The 23,451-nt window shown below is 38.4% G+C and overlaps 3 protein-coding genes across 3 annotated transcripts; all 3 read left to right on the top strand.

Moving 5' to 3' along the window:
- Positions 1-2,163: 2,163 nt before the first annotated feature.
- Positions 2,164-4,489, top strand: LOC121801849. The gene is made up of 2 exons (XM_042201282.1): positions 2,164-2,555; positions 3,728-4,489. Exons 1-2 carry the CDS (start codon positions 2,233-2,235, stop codon positions 4,206-4,208), a joined length of 804 nt encoding a protein of 267 aa, XP_042057216.1. The 5' UTR covers positions 2,164-2,232; the 3' UTR covers positions 4,209-4,489.
- Positions 4,490-12,043: 7,554 nt separating this feature from the next.
- Positions 12,044-14,893, top strand: LOC121805475 (probable xyloglucan endotransglucosylase/hydrolase protein 5). The gene is made up of 4 exons (XM_042205345.1): positions 12,044-12,315; positions 12,544-12,644; positions 13,183-13,376; positions 14,348-14,893. Exons 1-4 carry the CDS (start codon positions 12,126-12,128, stop codon positions 14,745-14,747), a joined length of 885 nt encoding a protein of 294 aa, XP_042061279.1. The 5' UTR covers positions 12,044-12,125; the 3' UTR covers positions 14,748-14,893.
- A 4,919-nt stretch (positions 14,894-19,812) lies between these two features.
- LOC121803151 (UPF0481 protein At3g47200-like) lies at positions 19,813-22,757 on the top strand. The gene is made up of 3 exons (XM_042202850.1): positions 19,813-20,610; positions 20,990-21,559; positions 22,373-22,757. The coding sequence occupies exons 1-3, from the start codon at positions 19,831-19,833 to the stop codon at positions 22,541-22,543; spliced, it is 1,521 nt and encodes a 506-aa protein (XP_042058784.1). The 5' UTR covers positions 19,813-19,830; the 3' UTR covers positions 22,544-22,757.
- Positions 22,758-23,451: the final 694 nt, after the last annotated feature.

A 23,451-nucleotide genomic window follows, 5' to 3' on the forward strand; every position in this document is an offset into this window, starting at 1 on the left:
AGCATTTTACGCATTAGTTTGTATTTGGTGTTTAAAGAACTACTACTAGTAATACGTGTATATAGGGGTGGCAAATCGTGCGTGTCGGGTCGCTATCGTGTCGACACGATAACGACACGAACACGATAACAACAAACACGAACACGACCCGTTAAGAAAACCTCAAACACGAACACGAACATGACACGAAACCCTCAGATACGAACACGACACGAACCCATTAACGACACGAACCAATTCGGGTCAACACGACACGATAACAACACGTACACGAGATGACACGATAACGACTCGATAACAACACGACCTGATAACGGTTAAACCTATTAAAAATGAAAATAATAAGAATTAATAATATTAAAATATTATTTGTTAACGGATAACACTAACACGACACGGACACGTATTGTTAACGGATAACACAAACCCGACACGAACATGACACGAACACGACACCAAATTTTCGTGTCTTTAACGGGTCGACCCGATAAGGACACGAACCCAATAAGCTCTGACTCAAACCCATTATTTTCGTGCCGGTTCGTGTCGTGTTATCGTGTCGTGTCAAAAATTGCCAGCCCTACGTGTATATTCAGTTCATTAATGGACGTATTTAACAATGCACTATATTACAAAAACCTAATCGAACATAATTTTTTTTATTAGTAAGTAAACATAAATTTCAAAGGTACGTCATTCGAACTCGTAGCCCCTAGTTCGACGATCAACCACTCTATCGCTTGGCCTACATGCACACATTCCGATTGAACTCTCCTTTAACTAGGAATGCATGCTTAAACTAGAATCATAAATTCGGTTAAGAACTGGATTGATAGTTTAGTAATGGAACCGAAACCATCACAAACATGCGAACCAGAACCAACGTAATGGTTTAGGGGTTTAGGCAGTCTATTACTATGATTTAGGAAATCTTTTAATCGTGACCATATCGACAATTTATATAAACTCTACGATTTGAGTAAAAAGCGATATATTTTAAGAAAATCATCTTTTTTCAGCTAAAAATGAAAAGAAAACAAAAAAAGCATAATTTTGTGCTGTAACTAGAACGGTTAAAAGTTAAAACCCTTGTAGAGCTAATTTTATTTAATCGCACCCTCAACCAATTTTTTAAAAAGTAAATTATTATTACTATCTTTTTCTCCCTTAATTAGTACACTAATTAACTTATTCTATTTAAATTCAGTTATCTTTTCGCTTAAACAAAAATCTCTTAAAATTAAAAAAGGGGTTTTGTGGCATTTTACACAAATCGTGGTCTATTCTAGAATTCCTTAGGCCATCCACAACGCTGTTCCTATACCGTTCCTTAAACTACTATTTGAGGGCCCCACTATACTTTTTTACTCCATTCCTTAACTAAGGAACAGAACCTGCAACCCTCCGTTCCTTAACCGTTTCTTAAATTACTATTCATTCAATTTCATTTTTTATTTTTATTTCCAACTCAATTCAATTAAAAAAAACACACTTTAATAAAAAACACACAACATTAAAACAAAGTTACAACTTAAACTTAAAAAAAAATAAAAAGCACACAATTAAAATCCTAAAAAAATAAAATTACACAATTTTAATAATTTCATCCGCCAAAGTTTGCCCAAATGTGCTCAATTAGATCCTGTTGAAGTTGGGTGTGGGCGCTAGAGTCGCGTGTCCTTGCAAAAACAGAGTTGATTTGAGATGAAAATTGGGGTGGAAATAGAGAGGATTTGAGAGGAATAGATGTGTGTTTGTGAGTGAAATGAATATGAAATAGGAGTATTTATAGAGTAAATAAATTATAAAAAAATAAAAAAATTACAAAACGGCTAAAAAAACGGTAACAATACCGTTGCAATTTTTTTTTATAATTAAAATTCGAATATTTTTTTAAAAAATGAATTATTGCGTCACGTGACGAAACCCACTCGCGGAGCAGCGAGTGGGCGTCACGCGTCGAATGGGAGGCCGCCACGTCGCCTCGGCGCGTGGCGGAAACGACACCCGGCACGGCATGAGCACGGTTTGGCGACGACACGGCGGCTGCAACGCGTGCCGTCGCGGAACCGCTCCTCCGGAACGGCCTAGGCACCGCAACGACACAGCGTTGCGGGTGCTCTTAGAAGTCAAAGGGTATTTTGGTAAACAAAATCAGGAGCGGCTACACGCACAACACACAGTCACGCAAAGCGAAGCGAAGCAAGAACGCTGACTCTCAGGCGCCGGAAAATGGGTTTATTGGGCGGGCGATGGGGGACTGCGGCGGCGGTGATTGCTCTGGCCGCGGCGGTGGTCATGAGGAAGCAGCTTGGCGAGCAATTAGGATGGGATAACTCCGCCATGATGCAATGGCTGAAAGAAATGTCCGATCGGCTAGGGCATTGGGCGATCCCCGCCTACGTCGGACTTCACACGATCACCTTGGCGCTTTGCCTCCCCTACGCCGTCTTCTTCGAGGCCGGCGCTTCGATGCTCTTCGGATTTTTGCCGGCGCTTCTGTGCGTCTTCACTGCTAAAATCCTCGGCGCTTCTCTCTCCTTCTGGATTGGCAGGCACTTCCTCCTATCTCTTTTTCCCCAATTTTAACCTTGTAATTGATAAAGTCGAAATATCTTCTGGTAACTTTAGCTGGTTGGATGATGTTTCGCTATTTTGAGTTGACTGCAATTGAGTAATTCGTAATATCTAATAGGAATTGAGAAATACAGACATTCTTTTCCTGCTTTTGTTGTTTGGATTTAAAATTCGAGCTATGGTTTTGATGGTTGTGTGATCTGTTATGTGAAGTGTTCAAGTTATGCTGTTAATTTTGTGTTTTACTGTTCATTTCAACATAGCCTGTGTTCTACTGTAATTGAATCAGCATATACATTACATATTTACATTCAGCTCATGTGCAGTGAGATACAGATTGTTGATGGTCTCTATATCTGATATTTGACTTAAATAGAGGAGTTTGAGGAGTTTGTGATTTTTTTTATAGCTAGTTGTGATTGGAATGAAATTCGTAAGAAACAAACGAAAAGATAATGAACACCTGAACCCCTAGAAATCACTGACCGAGGAGTTGGGGGGTAGAGCCTCGTTAAAACCATTACGGCAAAATCCTAGTGGGAGAAATGCCGCGAAAGGACAAGGAGTACTTGTCAAAATAAAATGCAACACAATCCTTTATGACGACAGTAAAAATTTAAGGACTAGCATGATCCCACCAGCCGTCTGTGATCGACTGTGTAGCCATATAGCTAGTGGTAATTGGAGAAGAAGCAAAATATTATTTAACCGAATGGAGCTTTAACCGAATATGAAAGATATGGTTATCTGCTGTTTGCAATAGATATATGTCACTGTCATAGTTTCACGTCTGCTAATGTCGGACGGTGATAAATTGTTGCTCATTTAAGATATTCTGTGATATCTTCTATTTCGATGGGTGGGTGTTAGAAATATAAAGAACATTTCAGTTAGTGGCAGAACTGCTACCAAAACAAGTTTTTTATTTGTATTTGTATTTGTATTTGTATTTGTATTTGTATTTGTATTTGTATTTGTATGTTACAGGACCATTTTTTCATTTCATATTCTATTCTCTTATTTGGCGCACAACAAGGGATCATTTTCTAGCAATGCGATCTGATTCGAATCCCTCTCTCTCTATCTCTTTCTGGGTTGTGTGTGAATTTTCTAGCAATGTGATCTGATTTGATCTGTCTTTCCCTGACAGATTTGTCTTTCGAAGTTATGGCTCTGCAGCTGAAAGGGTTCAGAAAAATAAATACTTTAACATGTTGTCAAGGGGAGTTGAGCGTGACGGTTGGAAATTTGTTCTTCTTGCTCGCTTCTCACCTGTACCATCCTATGTCATAAACTATGCATTGGCTGCTACTAACGTTGGCTTCCTCATTGATTTCTTGCTTCCAACGGTCATTGGGTGCATGCCCATGATTTTGCAGAACACCTCAATCGGCAGCCTTGCCAGTGCTGCCGTAGGTTCAGCATCCGGCTCCCAGAAGTCTCAGGTTTGGTCATATTTATTTCCCCTTCTCGGGATCTCATCTAGTGTTCTTATATCATTGAGGATAAAAAAGTATTCAACTGATATCCTAACTGATGATTCTCCTTCTACCGTATCTGAGCCCTCCGATGCTCAGGCATCAAGTCAAGAGCCAGTCAATAGTAAAAGTAAGGCTTTGAAGGGAAAATAAACGCATTTTAAGCTGAAGTTCATGTGCAATATTTAGCTACGCCCAATTTTACTTGGCCACTATCTGTGGATTATGATCAGCCAGTCTAGAGTTGATTTTGATATGAGTATATATACTCGAATGCTGCTAGCTATGCAATTAGTAGAAGAAGAAAAGATACAGTGACCCTGTAACTGAACTCAAACTGATGTATCTTATAAACGAGTTGACATTTGAAGGTTTAGGCTTTTGTACTTGTGAAATGTGTTATTTAAAGAAATGGAATTATGTGTTCTGGAACATTCTTCTCTTGTTTCTTCCTCTTGCATGTTTGCTGTATCTTTATGTTTCGTGGTTATTTGGGTTGAGTTTCTTCTTAAAGTTATATTCTTATCTTCTCGTTTCTTCAGGAATAGATATGTTTGTGTACTTGGGTCATATTTATGGGCCTCCAAAAACTCACATGCACACACACTTCTTGGGGTGGTATTGGTTAGGAGATTCACGTTGCCCGTCGGTTATAAATACGATTATCATACTGCCTAAAAATAGACACTATTTCCATTTTGGCCCGTCCCTTAAAAATAGAAACTTTCTAAACTTTCTATTTTAAGAAGTGGACCCCACAATCCACTAACTCTACTTCAATTGCTTTTTCTATTCATCTCTCTTACTTTACCCCATTTTTCTCTTCCTCTCTCTTACTTTACCATTTTTTTCTCTTACTTTACCAATTGTGCATTAAAACCCGTATCATTTCAAATGTAACTATTTTTCAAATACGGAGGTAGTATTGTTATTAACAGCTTTTGGATATAGGTGTTGGAAACTTGGATTTTGATTTTTGAGTGTGATCTATGTATGGTATTGGAAACATGGAATTTAGTTATTTTGAGATAACTTCAACCAATTCTAAGCTTACACCCAAGTTGGAAACCCAGCAAGCTAAGTGAACCCTTCGCCGTCCCGGTTTCAGTTATCGTTTTGGCGTCTCTCCATAGTCGTTAACTGACCAGTACCTAGGCCCACACACTTCTCACATAATAATATTTCTTGACTTAGGGCATCCACAATGGGACGGATGTTCCAGCGGACATCCTGACGGACTTCGCAAAAACACCTCCTGCCACGTCATAAGGACATCTCACTACACAATGTCAGACATCTCCAAGGACATCCCGAAGGACATCCACAAAAAATAAAAAAAAAATCGGGACGTCCGTCGTGTCAACACAATGGCGGACGTCCCGGAAAGCCGCGGAACTCCGATGTCCGCAGCGGACGTCCGTATCCCTATGCATGCTGCCTAATGGCGGACGTCCGGCACACCGATCCGACGTCCGCCGGGACATCCGTCATTGTGAATGCTCTTAATTTATACTCCTAAAATGTTATCACATGATAGGCCACTCTAATACATGTAGAGCCCATAAAATTTCTTGTCTTAATACTGTAGTGATGAGTTCTGCAAAGAAACCTAACTTCATTTATAAAAATGCAAGCTCAACAAGACAATAATGACAGAACCCCTGTCCCTTCTATACAGTTGTATATGATAAGGTGTAAAAGTAGCCCACAAGGGGGCGTAGCGCAGTTGGCAACGGAGGGGCAGATCTTGCTGCAATGAGTCTGGGTTCGAATCCCACTGCTATCGTGTAGTTGCTTCCATCTCTCAGGCACAAGTGTGAGGCCTTGGGAGATGGGCTTCTGGCAGCCAGTGGATTAGGGTCTCCCCCTTAACGGGCTACTGCGTACCTTGATTGAACCCCCTCACATAATGTCGGGCCGGAGTGTGGGGGCCCCAAGGCGACGGAATCGCCTTTGCTGCAATGATAAGGTGTAAAAGTGCAATTAGCTAAGCTTGTGAAAACATCTAGAAGAAAATGTTTTATGATGCAATATCATTGAATGAAATTGTTATTCTAGTCCAAAATAAATTACTTACATTCTAATGAAAGGCCATCCGCAATCAATGTTTTTTAAACCGCTTTTCCTTTCCGTATTTATAGGCTCTACAACACTTTTTAACCTCATCCTATCCTTTTAATCTCTATTAATATCTTATGTGTTTTTATTTATTAATACATTATAATTATATTAAAATTTACAATTTAATTAAAATATGAAATTCATTAAAATCTTAAAATTACATTTTATAGAAAATTACATTATATAGTCGAATGAGAATCAATAGTTGGTGTGACCAGTCGACTCGACTAGATCATGGCCCGTGGCATCGCGCAACGACTCGTGTTGCCCTTGGAATGGTTGAAGGCTCACAAATTTTGTTAAAATAACAGATTTCATTGATTTTCGCACCATAATAATGCAACGAAACAGCTTGAATCTGGCTGTTGTTGCCAAGAACAGAAACCCTCTGTTTCCCTCTCTCTCGATAATGAGTTGGTCACATGGAGAAACTATATTCTAATTTTAGAATCTATGGGTGTGAGATCTAAAGTTACGTTTGCAAACGTAACTAGACAACTTGATCAAACAAGGAAACCATCATTTTTTTTGTTTCTTCCAACAGAAACAATGTTAATTCCATAAAAGGATGAGCTGAATCCTTACTGGTCTACTCGAACGAACGTCGAAAAATAGTTGGAAGAACATGATCTAAATGTTATAGTGACATGCATGGGTAGACGCAGAAAAATTCATTCGTATGAGCTATATTTTATAGTAAAATTTATTCAAAAAATATTTATAATATATTTAAAGCATTAACTTCTATATACTATTTACATATATTTTGAATATATTTGATGAGTCTATACAAGAAAAAAAAAAGTTTAGTAGGAGCTCAAGCCTCTTGAGCTTTCCCACAGGGTGACATGAAATTGTTCAGTTTTAAAGGTGATTGACAAATAAAACTAAATTAGTACTCCACATACCAATTTATGATTCGGTTTATTTTTCAAATGATACATTGACTCTTGTAAATCATTATTTTGATACGCAATATCAATATGTAGAAATACATTTATTTTTAGACAAGCTCGACTTATTTATGCTTAACACCTCGAATTATTAGATTCAGTATCCTGGAGTTCATATTTCAAATTCAATTTTATCTATATGCTCCTGTTAAATGGAGTAATTATTTTGATACACAATATCAATAAACTTGCACATGAATTAAGAGGTGAAAACTGAATTGATATGATCTGGTGCAGGGTTGGATTGTGATAATTAATGTATGGTGGCAGCATTAATGAAACACAGCTCAATAATCACCAAATTAATAATGGGATTTGCCAGAAAAAATGAAGTGATGAGAGAGAAAGTAAACAAAGAAATTGAAGTTATGAGCACACAAGCAAATGATTTTGGTTTTGAAATAGAGCTTTGCAATGGCACCTTGCAATCAATTAATAAATCATTGCACATGACTCTTACCCAAACCACATCTATTGTTCTCTATGTTTCATTGTTCTTGAACAAGTATCTCATTTAGAAAATGAAATTTTTTGTTCCATAGTCATATTTCAGGAGTATATATATTTTTGTAAAATGATAATGCCATTTTACCCATCATCCTTAATGGAACATTCTTTAATTGTTCTATATGATAAATTGATGTAATATAATGTTTTTATAATATTTTTTAAGAATGATAAATATCAAATTAATCTATATTACATTATTAAATTATAAAAAATATTCTGAATTATGAGAACTATTTAATTAAACCCCAAATTTTAAATTTGTATAAAAAATCTTGATGTAACTTGTCATTTAAGTACGAGTATTAGAACACAAAAAAATTATAGTGGCATATAACGAGTTACGACTGGCATATAACGAGTTACGACTTACTCTCTGGGACGGGAAAAGGAAGAGTGATATTTTGATACAAAGTCGGAAGTCTAAGTTTAAATTAACTTATGACTTGGAACTGATAAATTAGATTATAAATTAGAGTTTAAATTGAAATTTATCCTTCTTAAACAATATTATCAAATCAGATTATTATATAGGAAACACGAGCGGTCTTGAAATAGGTCAACCTGCTGAATGAAGAAATTGTCATATTACTATTATTGTAACTTTTAAATAATCCATGCATCATGGGAGATTGCCAACTCAATCAGATCTTGATCATAATTAGGGAATAAATACCAATAACCGAGGCCTTTAACATAAAAACTAGAGAGAGTGTATACAATATTTTAATTTTTAATATGCACTCCTCCAATTTAAAGTTGAATATTCTTTTTATTTGAGTGGGAAAAGAATTAAAATTGAAATGATGTTTAATTTTTATAAATATTTTCACTTTAAGTGAGACATTTAAAAAAAATAAAACGCATCACTTTGAATATGACAGAATGAAAAAGTATAGTTAGATGTGGAAATAATCAAATAATGTATGTGTTTCACTAAATAAAAGTAGAAGTCATGACATGTTGTGTAAAATATAGCACTAATTAGTACTATCATTTATTGACTTTGAGTGTGACCAGTAATCAATTAATCATTTTTTTAACATTTATATATTTAAATTTGAAGGAAGTGATTTTTAGAGACTATTTCTATGAGTTTGTAAGATATTTCTCCTCCATTTAATAAAATGGAGCTTTGAGACATCGCAGAAGTTAATGGGGAACTATTATTAATCTCCATTATTGAAGCAACTTAATATGTGATTTATGCCGTATATAATTTAGCATTAATATCATACAACATACATTCCAAATTTCCATATGTAGCAGCGCACTCTGGAGTTTGGAGCATCAATTGTTATTAAATTTTGATTGTGAATAATAAACATTAGTTAGATATTACTAGTTAAAACTATTTATTGGGGAATGATAAACCTCACACCTTTTTTATAGGTTTACAAAGTTTTTTTTGGCAACTTATGAGAAATAAATTTATACCAACAATCTTGATATACTTAGTAAATAATTTGAACAACCATTTACGACAATGTATTAATATTATGCAATAGATATGAGTCTCTTCACGTGACACATTGAATTACAATTCAATATTATTTCCTAATTCGTAAAACTCAAATTTAATAGTATGCGAATTTAAAAATTTACCTAGTGAAATTATATCTGGATGGCAAACAGATGGAGGTATTCTATTGACACAACCAGCACTATAATAATTATGAACCTATGAGCAATAAATTAAATAAAATGTTAATTGACAACTTCTCAAATAATAAACAGATGGAGGTATTCAATTGAACCAACCAGCACTGTAATAATTATGAACTTATGAGCAATAAATTAAATAAAATGTTAGTAATTGACAACTTCTCAAATAATGCATCTGCAGTCATGTATCCAAAAATTTTAATTTAAAAGTGCGATATGTGATTATACTGTATAAAAACTATCGAGGGTGTGTTGACATATTAAGCATCATCGAGTTACTGTCAACAGACAACATGGTAGTGCAACCAATTTCAATTTCTTTTGTTCATTCTTTGTGTTTCTCTTACTCGTGTTTAATTCTCTAGTTCTATATTTTTTAATGGAGATAAGTTAATTATGAAGTGTGAATAGTGAATAAATAGATATTGGATAAATGAGATCTGGAGTTGTAGATTATAGAACTAGGTTCTGGGTAAACAGTAGATAACATGTGTATGAATAATTGGTTGTTCAATAAAATTTGGGATACATAATTTAATTTATAATAAAATTGTGAATAATTATGGAACCAGTATAAAATACCCCTTTTTCTACATGTGACTACGCCTCTACTCAACGGTCTTCAAAGAAGGTAAGGTCATCCGCAACGCTGTCTCTTATCCGTCTTTTAACCGTCTCATCTCTTAACTATTCATGGGCCCCAATATATTTTTTACTCCATCTCTTAACTAAGAGACAATACCTGTAACTCTCCATTTCTTATCCGCATCTCATCCCTTAACTATTCATTCAATTTCATTTTTTATTTTTATTTCCAACAAATTCAATTAATAAAAACACACTTCATTAAATAAAATAAAATTACAACTTAAAATTCTAAAAAAAATAAAAACCTCATTAATAAAATCCTAAAAAAATTAAAAATACATAATTTAAATAAAAAAATATTTTTTTATGGTGGATTAATTTGTGGGAATGATTTGATATTTAAAGAAGTGATTGGAGGCTTAAAAAAAATTAAAAATAAAAATAAAAATTTGCAAAAAATGCCTATAAACGGCTAGTATATTTTTTGGGATTTTTTTTTTAATTTTTGAATTTTTCCTATATTTAAAAAAAAAAAAAAAAAAAACATTTTTTCGGATAAAAACGATGCCCACTCGCGGGCCGGCGAGTGGGCGTCACGGACGAACCGGAGCTCGCCACGTCGCCAACGCGCGTGGCGAGACGTCTCGCGAGCTGTCCCTCCGGGACGGGCGTCTCTCCGAGATGGGATGGAGACAGAAGGCTGCAACGCCGTCTCTTATTCATCTCGTCTCTCCGGGACGAGATAAGAGACGGCTAAGGGATGCGTTGCAGATGACCTAACCCAACCTGCTCCGTTTTCTAGCCAGTTGGGTCGATATACAAAACAGATCGACGCGTGATTCACCACCACATTTCAAGCAAAAGCAAGTTAGGTTTAGGCACAATCGAGTTTGACAGATTGTGCCTTCAATCCAAAAAAGTGAGCATGAAATTTGGTGGTGTCAATTGTCAGTTTGCACTTCTTTAATTTTATCTTTGCGTTTGTCAGTAAACATATACATACTCCATATGTCCGAAATTCATTCACTTAATATCTCATTTTGAGTTATTCCATGCCATTTATTTTCATATAAAAAGAACCATACATTTAATTTTTCATTTTTTTCCATTACTACTATTTTTTTTACTTAGACCATCCACAATGCCGCCCAGCCGAGCGCCGGCGCTGGGCGGTCTATTGCAGTCGCCCAGCGGGCGAATGGAGAGAGAAACCGCGCAGCGCTGGGCGGTCCGCTCGGCGCTATTGCAGCGCTCGGATCGCCTAGCGCACCGCCTAACGCGAAATTAAAATTTTTTTTTTCCCGAAACCTATATATACGCGCTTTGCTCGTCATTTTCATTCGCACAACTTGTTTTTAAATTAATGTATTTTTTAAAATTATTGTACTTTTTTAAATTTTAATATTATTATTAAACTTTTCCCGTATATGTCTCGTAAATTAAATTTCGTATATTGTGTGATTGTTAATTATTTCATTTTGTATATATTTGTTAATAGTGATGTGGATATTATGTGACTAGGCTATGACTGGGCTATGACTGAGCTATTTGCTTGTTTTGATGATGTGGCAGGAGGATTTTTAGTGCTGATGATGTGGCAGTGACTAGGCTATGGCTGGGCTATTGAGGCTAACTTTTTTTGATCTCCTAACTCATTGAAACGCATGGAATAAAATACTATACTAGCGTGGGGCATATCATAGAAGTTATGTTGCACATACACACTCCTATGCGCCTATATAAAAATAAAAAAAATTCCGTTGCCAGCTGCGTTACGCCCCTGCGGGCAAAAACAATTTTTACAAATAATTAAATACAAGAAATTCGTAATAGCCTACATATATTTGATGGGCTTGCGAATTTATGAAACTCATTCTTGGTTGCTTCTCTTTTATAGAGACAATCTTGAATGTTTTATGTTCCACTTTCGATGTGGGACAAAGTCATTCTTGGTTGCTTGTCTTTTATAGAGACAACCTTAAATGTTTTATATTCCACTTTCAATGTGGGACAAAGTCATTCTTGGTTGCTTCTCTTTTATAGAGACAACTATGAATGTTTTATGTTTTATTATTATTATTACAACAATACAACCTAGGAAATGCAAGGGGCGTAGGCCTATATAATGAGGTCTGCACCACTCCACTTCTCTCCTTCATTCCCATTCTCTCTCATATTCTCCTTGAACTTCCTTCCGCCGCCGCTCTTTTCCTGGTTTCCCTCTCTCTGCAGAAACATGGCTTCTCACTCCCTCTGGAGCCTCTCCCTTGGCCTGCTGATGTTCGCCGTAGCAGCACTAGCGGCGGCGCCCAAAAAAGCGGTGGATGTCCCCTTCGGCCGAAACTACGTCCCCACTTGGGCTTTCGACCACATCAAATACCTCAATGGCGGCTCTGAGATCCAGCTCCTTCTTGACAACTACACTGGTATATATATATATATGCTCTCTCTCTCTCTTTCTCTGTATTTGTTACGGACTCAATGTCTCACATTGGCCGTAAGAGCAACTAGTGTGGAGTTTATAGATTGAATGAGTTCTATCTCGGCTAATTTTTTGGGATGGGTTCTTCTGTTTGGTCTGTAATTGTATGTGTGTCTGTCTCTGTGTGTGTTTGAGAGAGAGTTAATGTTGGATGTTGTTTTGTTTGGTTTAGGTACTGGATTCCAATCCAAGGGTTCATACCTATTTGGACACTTTAGTATGCATTTGAAGCTGGTTGGTGGGGATTCTGCTGGAACTGTTACTGCTTTTTATGTGAGTAAAGTTCACTTTTTTAGCATGTTTTCTTTTGGAATTATATGGAGACAAACTAATTATTTCTTATTAGTGTCCTTCCATGCTTGTTTTGATGGAAATGCTATGAGAATATGTTAGAAATTAGCACGAGTAATCATGACATGAATTGCTTAATTAATTCGTTTGATACCATATGTATATGTTTGGGTCAATGTCAAGAAAAAAGATTTCACAATATAATTTTCGAAGACAATTTAGAATGAGAAGGTGGACATATATAGACAAAAGCAATGAACTCTACTGTTAATAACAGTAGGAATCGAGTTGGGCAAGCCCAAGTTCCCCCATCGGGGATTCCGTGGTCATGGACTGATTTACTTCATTTCCGACGCCAAACTCCATCTAAATACCGATTTGTAGTTTTTTACGAACTCCAATCTTGATGTTTGGTTTATCGACTACATTAATTCTCTATGCTGATAAACTAGTCTTTTAAGATGAGTTCTTTTGTTTACTCTATAACAATAGTTTTAATTTTTTTGTGGTTGTATTGTAGCTATCTTCCCAAAACTCAGAGCATGATGAGATAGACTTTGAATTCTTGGGAAATAGAACTGGACAACCATACATTTTGCAAACAAATGTATACACTGGTGGAAAAGGAGACAAAGAGCAAAGAATCTTTCTGTGGTTTGATCCAACCAAAGACTTCCACACCTACTCTATCTTGTGGAATCTCTACCAAATTGTGTAAGTCTTCTTATTATTTCATTTTTCCACCATTTCTATTCAAATAGCAACATTGATTCCATCGATTTTGCTCAATTAGCTAGGCTAGGAAAATATGTTGTTGACCAATCTTGAAATCTCCAAATCACAAGAGTCGAAGAAGTCAAATTGTTTGGTTCTTGAGAATGGCAATAGCTGTCTAAATATCATTAGTGTTGGTTATAAAATCAAACATAGTTTTGACTTAAGAGTCTGTGGCGCGTGAAATTAATAGGGCCAACAAGATTCGGTTAATCCATATTAAATATGTACTAGTAATATTTAATTTGGATATCTAGTTACTGGATATTTAATATTTTCTTCTTGATTTCTCAAACAAATTTTTTTGAGCTATTTTTCTTGCTTTCTTTCTTTCTCTAATTTCAGTCCCTCCGAATTTTATAATCTCTGATAATTTAATTTTCATATGTATAGGCTTAATAAGGGATAAAAATGATCTCAGACAATTTTTGTAAAATTAACATTGAAAAACAAAAATAGTTTGGTATAGATTTAACATTAATGGATGGCTTTCCATGTGTCTCTACCTCATATAATTTGCTGGTTGGATTCAATTAAATTAGTAGGGACCATGTGCCTCTTTTGACTTTACACGACCATCAACATATTAATATCTTCTATTGTCCCCGTTGATGGAGGGGAACTGTTAACACATTTTTTCAATCTTTAAATATCCAATTATAATTTAATTAAACATATCTAAATAGTCTCGAGGATGCGTAGTTATCATATTATTACAATTCAATCTTTACTTATTCTATATAGCAACCAAATGACACTTTAGTAATTTGATTGCTATTAATAATTGTTGTTACTCTAATTACTCTAGTGCATATTTTGGTTGTGCTATATGATTTTATTAGGTGTATCATTTAGTACTATAACATATCAAGAGAGGAATTAATGGCAATGCATATGATTCATTGTGACAGATTTTTCGTGGACGATATCCCGATCCGTGCGTTCAAGAATAGCAAGGATCTCGGGGTAAAATTCCCATTCAACCAGCCGATGAAGCTGTACTCGAGCCTATGGAACGCAGACGACTGGGCCACGAGGGGAGGCCTGGAGAAGACTGACTGGTCCAAGGCCCCCTTCGTGGCCTCGTACCGAGGCTTCCACATCGACGGATGCGAGGCCTCGGTCAATGCCAATATTTGCGACACGCAGGGGAAGCGGTGGTGGGACCAGAAGCAGTTCCAGGACCTCGACAAGTTCCAGTGGCGCCGCCTGCGGTGGGTCCGGAGCAAGTACACTATCTACAACTACTGCACCGACCAGACCCGATACCCGACCCCGCCGCCCGAGTGCAAGAGGGACAGGGACATATGATATGATCCAATGCAATGTGGTGTAGTAATTGTTGAGTGATACTATTTGATATACTATATAGTTATGTATTAGTGCTGATTAATACAAATTGGGGAGAGAAGCTCAACATATTGATGTAAATCAAATAGTTGATTATGTTACTCTAATATTTCTTGCATTTTTAATTAAATCATCTGCACATATCAATTAATAATTCAAATTTGACTATTTTTTGTTAATTAATTTTTTTACGCATGGAATGAGGTTGTTGGTTTATTAATTGATTTGTAAAAGCCTAATTTATATTAGAATAATGCTATGCGGCCACATTATGGCCAGCCATAAATTAAGTAAATAACAAAAAAAATTGATTTTTTTTCAAATTTTTGGTTTATTACTATTTGATTTTACTTTTATATCATCTTCATTATATGTTGCTCAACATGTTAGTGTTGTTATTTCGTAGTTTTTGCTCAACTTATTACTACTGTCATTTCTTGATTGTTGCTCAACGTATACAGTAATTCGTGATATTAATGTGTTTTACGTAATGGAATTCAAAGATAAGTATCAACTCACAAGTCCATTCACACACATATAAGTTTATATCGGTAATTCTAATTTTTTATATATGTAAATGAACTAAGTTAACTTTTTATGGCCGGCCACATTATGGCCATTTAGCATCACTCTTTATATTATATGTTTTCTTGACAGGAAGTGCTATAATATTGTAAGAATCATGATTGAAAAAGGCACTCCAATTGCGGAAGGAATCGCATGGTTTAAGGAAAGAAAATGATATTTTAATTGGCTTTAATATCTATTCCCAAAAAAAGAAGAAAATGAGGCGAGACTTTAGAGCATCTTCAGTGGGCGGACATCCCACTAGGACATCCACTAGGACATCCCAAAAACACCTTCTGCCACGTCACTAGGACTTCCCATCTCACTGCCACGTCACTAGGACATCCCCTCCTATGTCCGCCCTTCCCACTAGGACATCCCGCAATAAAAAAATCACAATAATTTAATTACGTAAAAACGGAAATATAATTTTGACACGGAATACGGGAAATCAAAATACGGGCAAAAATACATATTCATAAAACATAAAAACACATAGTTAGAAAAAAGCAAAATACATAGTCATTCAAAAAAAAAGAAAAATACATAATCCAACATCCCCGGCTCACTCCGCGCTGTCCTCGTCGCCCGTGCCTCCCCCGTCGCCCGTGCCGTCACCGTCGCCCGTGCCGCCCCCATCGTCCCCTCCGCTAATCTCGGCGCCATCATCTCCAATGGGGGGCATCCCCAAATCGCGCCGACATCCATCGATGACATCCTTCAGCATCCTCTTGTACAGCGGATCGGTCGTGCTATGCCACCTATGCATGGTCCGGACCAAGCTTGTCGTTAACTGCGCGTGGGCGAGGCGGTCGATATCTTCTTGGGGAGCAGGGGCCTCCGATTCGACCTCGAACGACCCGCAACCGCCGCTGGTTCCCCTAGCCCTCCGCTGCGCAGCCTTTTGCCCAACCGGGCGACGACGACGGCGAGAGTCTGATTGCGGTAGCGGGGACACTTCGTCGGCTTCCGGGAGCTCGTGCGAACCAGCACTGCTGCTGTATTCACCGGAAGCGTTGATCTTCGTCCGCTTCGCCCAGCCCGATTCGACTCCCCCACAAAACTTTGGGGAATCCTTCACAACGAGAAAGGCCTCCCACTGGTCGAATTGTTTGAATTTCAAGGCTTTGTCAGGGTATTGAGCAAAGGCACGGTTCCGGACATCCTCCTCGGACATACCGCTGCTTGCCTGGCGGAGGTTGTTTTGGTAGAGGCCAGCAAATCGACTAAGCTTAGGCCTCAACCGCTCCCACTGTTTCCGGCACTGTTCGGGAAGGCGACGCTTCGCCCCAGCCGGTTTGTGTGTGTGGTAGGCTTCAGCGATCCGATGCCACAGTCTGTCAATATGCTGGTTGGCACCGACATAGGGATCCTCGACAATTGCAATCCAAGCCTTCGCAAGCGCGACGTTTTCCCACTGGCTCCAGATCGTCCTCTTTCCCGTCTCCTCATCCTCCTCCTCTGCCACCGTTCGTGAGGAAGACCCTGGGGCTTTCCCCTTGCCCTTGCCACGTCCCTTCCCCCTGCCCCCGCTCATATCATCGGGCGTCTGCCTGACTGGAGATATCCCCAACTCCTCAAAAGAGAAAGTGTCTATGCTGGTGAACTGAGTATCCGGAACATAAGTGGAAGGGGTATCAGTAGATTGCATATCCACAACCGGTCGATAGACATCGTCCGCTAGTGGTTCAGGACCCCTGCCACCCCCTCCCACATGCATCATCCCCGGCATCATCCCCGGCATCATCCCCGCCATCATCCCCGGCATCATCATATTTGGGGTCATGCCCCCCATCCCCATCCCCGGCATCATCATATTTGGGGTCATGCCCCCCATCCCGGCTGCCCTGGGCATCATACCACCCATACCACCCATCTGTCCCATCCAATTGTACATATAAGGGGACATCATCCCACCCATGGCCCCCATCTGTCCCATTCCCGGTACCGTTGTCGCATTTCCGCTTACGTTTCCCTCCAGGTCGATGGGAAACGCCGGAGTCTGCGACTCGCTCGTGGCCGGGGAGTTCCTATCGTTCTCCATTAAAAGTAGAAATGAAATTTGTAGTAAAAGAAGAGAGAAACTTGTTAACAACAAGTGGTGCAAATGAAATGAAGTTCAACGAGCCGTATATATAGGGTTTAAAAAAATAAAAAAAATTCGGACGTCCGAGCGGGACGTCCGACCCTTGCCACAGTGGCGGACGTCCGCCCGCCCGTCGCAGGGACGTCCGATGACACCCGACGTCCTCACGGGACGTCCGTATCCGACCCTAAACGCCACAGTGGCGGACGTCCGGGTCGCCCGTCGCGACGTCCGACCGGATGTCCGACCGGACGTCCGCCATTGGAGATGCTCTTAGGGGAAATTGGCGACTAATTCTAAGCGAATTTGGGGGAGAAAAAGAAAGATATAAAAAGGAGGGATTGAGAGGAGCGCCGCATCAGAGAGAGAGGACTTAGAAAAAAACTGCAGAGAAACAAAGAGAAATACAGAGACTTCCATTGAGCAATTGAGGAGAGGAGCGATTTTGGAGGAATTTAACGGGAGAAAGAGAGAATAGAAAGGACAAAATTCCAGCCATCATCTACTCCAAATTTACTCCATGGTTTCTAGGGTTTTATCTCCATTTATCATTGTTCTGGGTTTAATTATGTTAGGCTAAGAATCTTGTGTTGCTCCAAACACGCAGTATGACATTTTGATTCGTGATTTATTCTATGTTCGTTCTATCTCATGTTCGTTATTACTACTTATTTGATTGAATGAATTTATTACTTTAGGTGCATCTTTATTGATAATTCTATAGTCTTGATTTAATGTCTCTTTAGCTTGAATTGCGATGGATTATGGTAGTAATGAATTATCAATTGGAATTGTTTAGATTACAGCTTGATAATGGATTTTGATCTTAATTGCAATTGTACTTTGAATCTCGCGCTTTCGTAGGGTTCTTAGGATTATTGAAATTGGTTTAAAGAGTAAGTGTTTAACTATTCTTTGACTAGTTGATGTTTAGCATGTTTAGTGCTTGCATGTTGATTTATTTTAAATTGTCCCAAACGTATGAGATAGAATTGAATGCATATGATAAATCTGTGTCTTGTCAGCAAGTGTTTGGAGTAACAATTGTCTCACTTGTGTTAATTTGAATTCAACTTTATTTTCATTGTTTTGAGAAAGCAAAACTTCAAACAAAAACCTTCATCTTTAAAGTTCTTTTTTATTTTATTTGGAGTTAAACAAGCGTACCTTTCCTGCGGATCGACACCTTAAATTACTACACACGAAGCTGTACTCTTGCGCTGAAGTGATAATATTAAGGATAATTTTGTGAATTTGAGTGCGAATCTATTTTGACTAAGAAAGACCTAAAATTAGTCATCACATATCATATGATATGTTACTTTTGTGGGTGTTGATTTACCTCTCTATTTGTTTGGTCTGATTTACTATTTATGTATGATTATGAATATCAGCATTGTCTTGATGCTGATTTGATGCGAGCAACATTATCATTTTGAATATTTTCATATTTAGAGAAAAGTTTTTTCTTATTTAATTATGAGTGTTACCTTTAACCGTGGGTTCGGGGACCATCAATTTTCTTCCTTAAATTATGGTAAAATAATGTAGATCATGGAGTATGAATATTGAATAATGGATTGTATATAATGAGTTTTAAAATTAAAACTGACCAAGAGGATAATGAGAAATAAGATATAATTGTATCCTTTGTTCTTTAGTAGATATGTGATCAATCTAGAATATATCTGATCGTATGCTAGTAAAATACATATTGTCTTTTGCCCTTTATGTAAAACCTGCATTATTCTTCTTTATAAAGGAAAAAAAAATGTATGCATATAATTATAATTTTGTTCTCAAATAACTTAATATAATCAATAAAATTATTTCTATGTTGGGACCTTTATCTCCCACCCGTTAATATTTCTCCTTCATATTAAGAATGACATGCCCAAATTTGATGTTTTGAATATAGAGTATAAAAAGATGTTAAGTATTTTTTAGTAGTATATAATAAAAATTGTGAAATACTGAAAATTTGTGACGCTTTTCAATTGAGTATTACTACTAGTAGAGACATCTTGTGCAGCGGCTTCTCCCTCATGTCTGAATATTGAGCAACATTATCTTAAAAAAAGGTAGTACTTCTACAACATATTAACATTAATTTTTCCCTAGATTCTCAACATCTATAAAACTTAACTATAAGAGTAGTAACTATGATCTAGTCATACAAGTGTGAAAATGACTCTCTTTTCCAACAGCTCAAAAGCAAACAAGAATCTTCCTAAATTGAGAAACAAGACAAGGTTACAAGTTACAACAGAGCATCTCAATCCTAGTATTCACGAAAGGAATGTAATGAAGCCCTACCAATTTAATTAGTGTGACTATTTGCTTCAACTCTAGGCAAAGCACACACACACTAACTCCAAAAAAAAACAAAACATGAGAGACATAAATATCGCGACACACAACAACTCACTGCTCGCACACATTATGGCCGACGACGAACATCCCCAACAACCCCAGCCAAAAATGCAATGGGTTCTCAACATCGACAAGGATCTCGAAAATCTCCCCAACACCTCGGCCGAGTCGGCCCACTGGAGCAAGCGCTCCATCTACCGGATCCCTGCCTCGGTGACCGATGTCAACACCCGGGCCTACAAGCCCCAGATCGTCTCCTTCGGCCCTTACCACCACGGGAGCGTCCACCTGAGGGCAATGGAGGAGCACAAGCGCCGCGCGCTCCTTCATTTCCTCAAGCGCTCCAGTAGGCCCCTCCAGGCCTACGTGGACGCCCTGGCCCCCGTGGCCCAGGACCTCAAGGACGCCTACGACCAGCTCGGGGCCAACTGGCACGACGACACAGCCAAGTTCCTCGAGCTGATGATCGTGGACGGGTGCTTCATGTTGGAGATACTCTGTGTCGCGTGCGCCACGGACGCCGGGGGCTCGGGCGTTCACCAGCTTCCGCCCCCGCCCTCGTCCTGCATCGGCCACGCGTGCTGGCCGTGGACCAGGGCCCCGGTCCCCAGCCAGCAGGCGCCGGCGGAGCGGGAGGCCTTGGTGAGAGACTACGCGGAAAACGATCCGATCTTCAGCAAACACGGCAAGCTATACATTGTGCCTTATCTAAAGAGGGACATGCTGATGCTCGAGAACCAGCTACCGATGCTGGTTCTCGAGAAGCTCGTGGCCGTGCAGAATGACAAGTCGCTCAAGGTAAAACTAGTACTTTAAAAGTAGGACCCACATTCTACTAATTTTTTCAATCCACTTTCTATTACATTTTTTAAAATCCGTGTCCGATCAAACTGTGACAATATTCAAGGGACGGAGGGAGTAGAACATATGGAGGTCATTTTTTAGACTGTTTTGTTATATTCAAATAATTCGAATTCGAAAAACATGGGGTCATTATATCAAAATAAGTGTCTGAAATGAACCAAAAATATAAAGAAATGACATGCATGATCTTTGTGTATTAAAAATCTAAATTTTCTAAATGAACTAAAAATGGTATACTAATAACCTCTATATTGGTTTGTAGTTTGTTATTAAGATTAAGTTTTGTCTGTATCACATATACATATGACTGCAGGACTGCAAAGATCTGACCAAACGCATCCTAAAATTCTTCCAACAAAACATAAATCATGCCAAACACCTCCACGAGTTCAACCACTGCCTCCACATCCTAGACATATACCGCAAGAGCCTCCTTCTCGAGGAGCCTCGCGCCAAGAAGCAGAAGGCCGGGGCTGCGGCCCCCGCCCACCAGGGAGGTGACGACATCATCCGCTCGGCCACGGAGCTCAACGAGGCCGGGATCCGCATCAAGCGTAGCAAGTCCCGGAGCCTCAAGGACATCACGTTCCGTGGGGGGGTGCTGAGGCTCCCCCTGATCGTGGTGGACGACGCGCTCGAGTCGCTCTACCTCAACCTCATCGCGTTCGAGCGCTTCCACGTGGGCGCGGGCAACGACCTCACCTCGTATATCTTCTTCATGGACAACATCATCGACAGCGCGATGGACGTCAGCCTGCTCCACTCGTGCGGCATCATACAGAACGCGCTCGGCAGCGACAAGGCCGTCGCCAAGCTGTTCAACTCGCTGTCGAAGGACATCACGCTCGACCCCGAGAGCAGCCTTGAGCAAGTGCACAAGCAGGTAACTGCAAGGGGCTTATGTCCCTACCAAGTTAAAAGTTTCATTTAAAATGACACATTTCCTGATAAAATACACTCTCTCTACTTTATCATGTTTCCGCCTCCCTCCTTCCCTAATAACTTGTCACTATTTGATCTGACACGGATTTTAAGAAATGTAATAAAGAGTGGGTTGAAAAAGTTAGTAGCATATGAGTCATACTTTTATAGATTAGTTTTATAATAAAATGTGAGTGAAAATGAGTTAGTGGAATGTGAGGTCTACGACCAAAAATAGTAAAAGTGAAAAGTAGCAAATTTTTAGGGACAGAAAAAATAGAAATAAGTGACAAAATTTCAAGGACGGAGAGAGTATCTTATTCTATCCCCATTCAATTTGCAAAATAATACTGCATAAAATTTCATACTGAACGGGACATGCTTCACTCTAAGTGAGACAGGGATAATAAAAGTTGTCCTCAGGGGCATAGCGCTGTTGGTTCCGGAGGGGCAGATTTGTATGATTGGCCAATGATCAAATCCCACTATTGTTGTGTAGTTGCAACACCTAAGTGTGAAGCCTTGGGAGGTGGGCTTCTGGCAGACAGCAGATTAGACCCTCCCCTTAGCGGGTCACTGCGTAGTGCGTACCCTGATTTAATACCCCTCACAATACTGTCGGACCGGGATGTGTGGGGCCCTTAGGGTTGGGGGTTCAACCTTTTTTTTTTGTACGATGGGGGATAAAAAAAGTTATAATTCAAAATTTTGAAATCGAAATTTATTATAGCTTCTAGTATCAAATCAAATTAAATTTTTGCGTTCGCCCTTGCAGGTAAGTGAGTATTGCCAGAAGCCGTGGCACCAATGGAGGGCTAACCTCATGCACACCTACTTCACGAATCCGTGGGCCATTCTCTCTGTCGTTGCCGCCATCTTCCTCTTCGCCCTCACCATTGTCCAGACTGTTTACAGTGTCCTAGGTTACATCGATCCACCTGCTTAATGCTTGCCATTCCTCTTCACGTCTTGGTTTTCTTGCCTTGTTTGCTTTGGCTTGTGATTTTCTTTTCTTGTGTGTGTGTGTGTGTGAGATTGAGAACGAATGTGAGGGGTTGATGCAAATCCTTGTGTGGTTATTACCTGAATTGGACATGACGTGGTGGAGGAAGGTTTGTGCTAGAGAATTTAATTTACACTTCTATTTGGGTGGGATTTCATTCATTATTTTGTAATGCTCTCCTCCAAATTCACAACTTCAGCTTCAACACGCGTGTATTTTTCATTTTTTTTATGCTCAATCTAAATATGTAATACTACTATATTTTAATTAATCTCCAATTTGATCTAACTAGTTAATTCAATCGAAATTAACAAACTTTTAATAATAAATTTCCAATTAATTAAATAATACTAGTACTAAGTTATAGATTAAATTATGGAATTAGATGAAATTATAAATATTTAAAAATTAAATCTAAATTTATAAAGTTTGTTTGGCTTCTCAGTGGTATAAAATGTAATATTAAGATGCATAAAATGCAATTGTTATTTTAAGAGGTAATTTTTGGAGTACTGTATTATATTTTTCTCATAAGTATATATGACGGAAAAAAATTGTCTCTTCCCAATATTAAAAATACATCTTATATAAGTGGTCATGTTATTTTGAAGGATGGTGCGTCCTTAGATAATATATAGTACTACGTTGTTCCTTACAATTGTTTCCTCCTTATAAAATATGGTGGGCATATCAAAGTGCACTAGTGCAATTAATCACGATCTATTAAGTATTTATTTAAATTACATAAATAAGTGTAACCGTGTTTGAAGCATATAGAAAAAAATATTTCAAGTCAAAACATAAAATTTTGAAAAGTAGAGTTGATGAAATTTATTAAAAATATGAGTAGA

The sequence above is a fragment of the Salvia splendens genome, chromosome 5, assembly GCF_004379255.2.
Source record: "Salvia splendens isolate huo1 chromosome 5, SspV2, whole genome shotgun sequence".
Taxonomy (NCBI): Eukaryota; Viridiplantae; Streptophyta; class Magnoliopsida; order Lamiales; family Lamiaceae; genus Salvia; species Salvia splendens.

Coding starts and splice junctions, on each gene's coding strand:
- LOC121801849 (XM_042201282.1), top strand. CDS start 2,233: ATGGGTTTATTGGGCGGGCGATGGGGGACTGCGGCGGCGGTGATTGCT. Junction 2,556..3,727: donor CTCTCCTTCTGGATTGGCAG/GCACTTCCTCCT, acceptor TTTCCCTGACAG/ATTTGTCTTTCGAAGTTATG.
- LOC121805475 (XM_042205345.1), top strand. CDS start 12,126: ATGGCTTCTCACTCCCTCTGGAGCCTCTCCCTTGGCCTGCTGATGTTC. Junction 12,645..13,182: donor GAACTGTTACTGCTTTTTAT/GTGAGTAAAGTT, acceptor GTTGTATTGTAG/CTATCTTCCCAAAACTCAGA. Junction 13,377..14,347: donor TGGAATCTCTACCAAATTGT/GTAAGTCTTCTT, acceptor TCATTGTGACAG/ATTTTTCGTGGACGATATCC.
- LOC121803151 (XM_042202850.1), top strand. CDS start 19,831: ATGAGAGACATAAATATCGCGACACACAACAACTCACTGCTCGCACAC. Junction 20,611..20,989: donor AGAATGACAAGTCGCTCAAG/GTAAAACTAGTA, acceptor ATATGACTGCAG/GACTGCAAAGATCTGACCAA. Junction 21,560..22,372: donor TTGAGCAAGTGCACAAGCAG/GTAACTGCAAGG, acceptor TCGCCCTTGCAG/GTAAGTGAGTATTGCCAGAA.